Here is a 3,661-nt window from a genome sequence, read left to right as displayed (position 1 = left end):
CAGATTTTGTGGAGTTTACTGGAATAAATGGTAAGAAAGCTATAATTTTGAAGAATCTTGAAGGTGAGGAGTGGAAAATGAGTGTGCAGTCGAAAACAAGCAAGCAGGAGTTGTATTACGCGTTAGCCCAATGATTCAACACATGGTTATTCCTAGAGCCTGAACTTATCCGAGCCGACCAAAACTGACCATTTGTATTACGAATCCTTTCACTTTTCTCCACTCGTTAATCTGTAAGACTGTATTATATTTATTGCAGCTTTTGCTGTTTCAACCTTGTCTGCCACTGTATATCTTATGAATATAAGTCTTGAATACTAGTGTCCTATAACCCAGATATGATAATTCAGAAGTCATTCCATCAACTCTTGTGCAATCTCAGGAGGGTGACAATTAATAAACGCCTTAACAAACCTTTTATCCGTCATCCTCAAAGCAGTTAACACTTTGGGCCCATCAATTCTTGGAGCCAAACCCATTTCATCTATCTTCCATGCAACAGTCATTCGCGGTTTCATCACCTTTTCAAGATTAATGTAAAGCAAAAATGGGTGACCAAGTACAACACTTGCAGGTAGCTTCTTTGTCAACTGATATATAGTTAGGCAGAAATATATAGTTAACGATAACAACATGAAATCAAATAGAATCTAATAAGTTCGATAACAACCTAACTTTAATAATTGATACAAACTTTGCATCTAAAAATCCCTTAAATTGATAGTCCCAAAAGGTGATGAGTGTGACTTTGACTTTGGTTGGGATCTCGAGTTCCCTTTACTTGCTATCGAATGAACTTTTGATTTTGACGAACATCCATATTCTGTGGGTGGAGGAAAAGATGTTTGTGACGGCATGGGTTCTCCACATGTCATCCTTGTATGACCACGTTCTTTGCAACGACTACATGTTGGGTTTTTCTTCTCCTCACCCTTAGACGGAATACGATCACGATTTTTGGGTCGCCCAGGTAGCCTTCTGTCCATAACCGGTGGCAAAACTGTTTGTAAGTCATCTGGTATCTCCCATTCAGATGGATGTGGCATGGGATAGACAATCTTAGCATAAGTCTGACGATATGCTTCTGAAGTGTAGCACTCCATAGCATATACACTTGAATCATCTTGGTTTAGATGAAGAGGAACTTTTATAACATGACCACATGGAAAACCAGAAGTTTGCCATTTCCCACAAGTACACGTCTTTGCATTTAGATCGACAAGCCCATTCAAGTTATGATCTATAACTTCAAACAATGTGTTTGAGCAAGGCTCAACTCTCCATGATGTTGACTTCACAACACGTTTTGCAATCTTTTTCTCTGTCCATGGTGTAACACGATGTTCCAATGTTTCTGTACATTTAAAGAAGTAATTAACTTGTTAAAATTTATCACAATTATAGATAATAATAATAAGTGAGAAAGTTAAACAAATAATACCTGCAACGTTTCTTTTCCTATAATACCACTCTTGAAGAGATGCGCGAAAAAACTCCATTAACATAGTAATCGGTAATTTTCTTGAATGACGACTTAGAGAGTTGATTGATTCTGCACTATTAGATGTCATGAAACCATACCTTGCTCCAAGAGCGTGCACTCTTGACCATCTTTCAAACCCTATATCATCTAGTGTTCGAGCAGCTTCAGGCAAAACATGTCTCAAACGATTTATATGCCTATTAAAGTCCACTTCTCGATAAGCTTTCACCGCTTTCCAGTATGTCCATTTGTGATGCTTTATACCGGGAGACCTTGCTTTTAGATTTCTAAATAAATGAACAGCACAAAGTCCATGAAAAGCATCTGGAAAACACCTTCTAATAGCCATATCAATTGAGTTTGCCCTATCGGAAATGATTGTCAAATTGCTAACATTTCCTATGCAATCCCTAAGATGCCCCAAAAACCATGTCCACGAATCAAAGGTTTCAGATTTGCCAACCCCATAAGCTATTGGTAAGATCCCATTATTAGCATTCATACCTACTGCTAATAAGTTCGTTCCAAGATATCGACCTTTTAGATGTGTCCCGTCAACTATAATAACCGGACGCAAGAAAGAAACAAACGAACGTATCTACAAAAAAGTAAATAATTTAAATGTGAAAAATATAATTAAACTAAAACGCAGGTGGAAAATTTATCTTGATTTACTAACCACTGCACCAATGGCGATAAACAACAACTCAAAACGTCCATCTCTATATGTTTTGATATGAGTTACCGACCCGGGGTTTTTCAACTTTAAATTATGACAATAGGCTGGGAGTTGGGCAAACGATTCTTCTGGTGACCCCCTCAACAATTCCAAGGCATAACACTTAGCTCTCCAAGCTTGAGAATATGAGATACTAATCTTGAACCGGGCATTTATGTCGGTCATAATCTCATGACCCCTATATACCCTTCCTTTTACAAACATCAACTCGGCCAAAAATCCACCCAATACCTTTTTATTTGCCTGTCTATGATGAGGATAGACTTGGATTCTTGAACAAGTATGTTGATCAATGAAAGTAGTGACTTGAAACATTTCACAATCTTTTACCCTCCTTGAGATCATACGCCACGTACAACCTTTTTGATCAATTCTACACTTTGTTTCAAAACGATGTTTATCTGATCTTGAAACAACTAGTTGATAGCCGTCTTCCACACATTTCGTATATAAAGCTATCTTCAAGTCTTCCTTTGTATCGAAACAATCACCTTTCTTGATATGATTAACTTTGGTATAACATTCAGCAGGTATCTTTACCAATTCTTCTTCGGGTATTGGAAGTAATTCTGGCATATTCCAATAGTACTCGTGTGGCTTTTTAAATTCCCGACCTCTCTTGTCACAAACTTTTTTTTTTTTTTCTCATCATGGAGTTCTTCTTCTTCTTCTTCCCCATCTTCATCTTCTTTTGGGTTATATGAATTAAAAAAATGGGTGTTCAACAGTTTCTTTCACAACAATATCCTCCACATCATTATCATCATCAATAATTTGTTCCTCAACATGAACTGATTCTTCTTGTTTACTTTCACCAAAAAACCAATCTGAATCATCTTCAAGATCATCATATGGACTAAGATCAAAAAATTGTGGATTTTGAGAATGTTGCAAATATTGAATGGGTTGGCTACGAAAATGATCAGAAATTTGTAATTGTTGTGGAACAATGAAATTTTGATGATGATAATTATTTTGTTGTGAATTGTGAACACCAATACTAGGAGCCGAAGAACTTAGTCGATTACTTCCCGTTCCAGATCCAATTTCAGTACTTTGCACAACAACATACAATGTAACAATATCTTCAAAAACACCAGTATAACTCATGAATCGATCAACATCTTCATCATCATTTAACATGTAAACTTTACCATTTTTCGAATAAGTTAACCTCAACTCACTTTCAACATTTAAACTTAGTTTGTTTGCAACACGTAAAATTAACTTTTTATAAGTTAACTTATTAACGGGGAGTTGTAGTGACTGATGAAGAGGTTCTGGTTTATATTGTAAACTACCATTTATATTCTCCCATGACCCTCCATAATATAAATCTATCCAAACATTTGATTCCATCACCAATTACTTATATGAAATCATAAGAATATTTTAGATATAATTTTGAAAGAAAAATGAATTGAAGGTGAAATGATCCA

The 3,661-nt window shown here is 35.9% G+C and overlaps 1 protein-coding gene across 1 annotated transcript; it reads right to left on the bottom strand.

Moving 5' to 3' along the window:
- Positions 1-701: 701 nt before the first annotated feature.
- On the bottom strand, positions 702-2,798 carry LOC122604136. The gene is made up of 3 exons (XM_043777036.1): positions 2,163-2,798; positions 1,442-2,081; positions 702-1,354 (listed from the first exon to the last, which is right to left on the bottom strand). Exons 1-3 carry the CDS (start codon positions 2,796-2,798, stop codon positions 702-704), a joined length of 1,929 nt encoding a protein of 642 aa, XP_043632971.1.
- Between the last annotated feature and the right edge of the window lie 863 nt (positions 2,799-3,661).

Source organism: Erigeron canadensis, chromosome 6, assembly GCF_010389155.1.
Source record: "Erigeron canadensis isolate Cc75 chromosome 6, C_canadensis_v1, whole genome shotgun sequence".
Taxonomy (NCBI): Eukaryota; Viridiplantae; Streptophyta; class Magnoliopsida; order Asterales; family Asteraceae; genus Erigeron; species Erigeron canadensis.
The sequence above is the reverse complement of the archived record's forward strand: the minus strand, read 5'-3'. Positions and strand labels throughout refer to the sequence as shown.

Bases quoted from the DNA above. Each gene is read 5' to 3' on its own strand.
- LOC122604136 (XM_043777036.1), bottom strand. From the start codon at position 2,798: ATGCCAGAATTACTTCCAATACCCGAAGAAGAATTGGTAAAGATACCT. The intron at 2,082-2,162 runs GTTAGTAAATCA...ACTTTTTTGTAG, and splicing joins TTATCGCCATTGGTGCAGTG to ATACGTTCGTTTGTTTCTTT. The intron at 1,355-1,441 runs GTATTATTTGTT...TTAAATGTACAG, and splicing joins TAGGAAAAGAAACGTTGCAG to AAACATTGGAACATCGTGTT.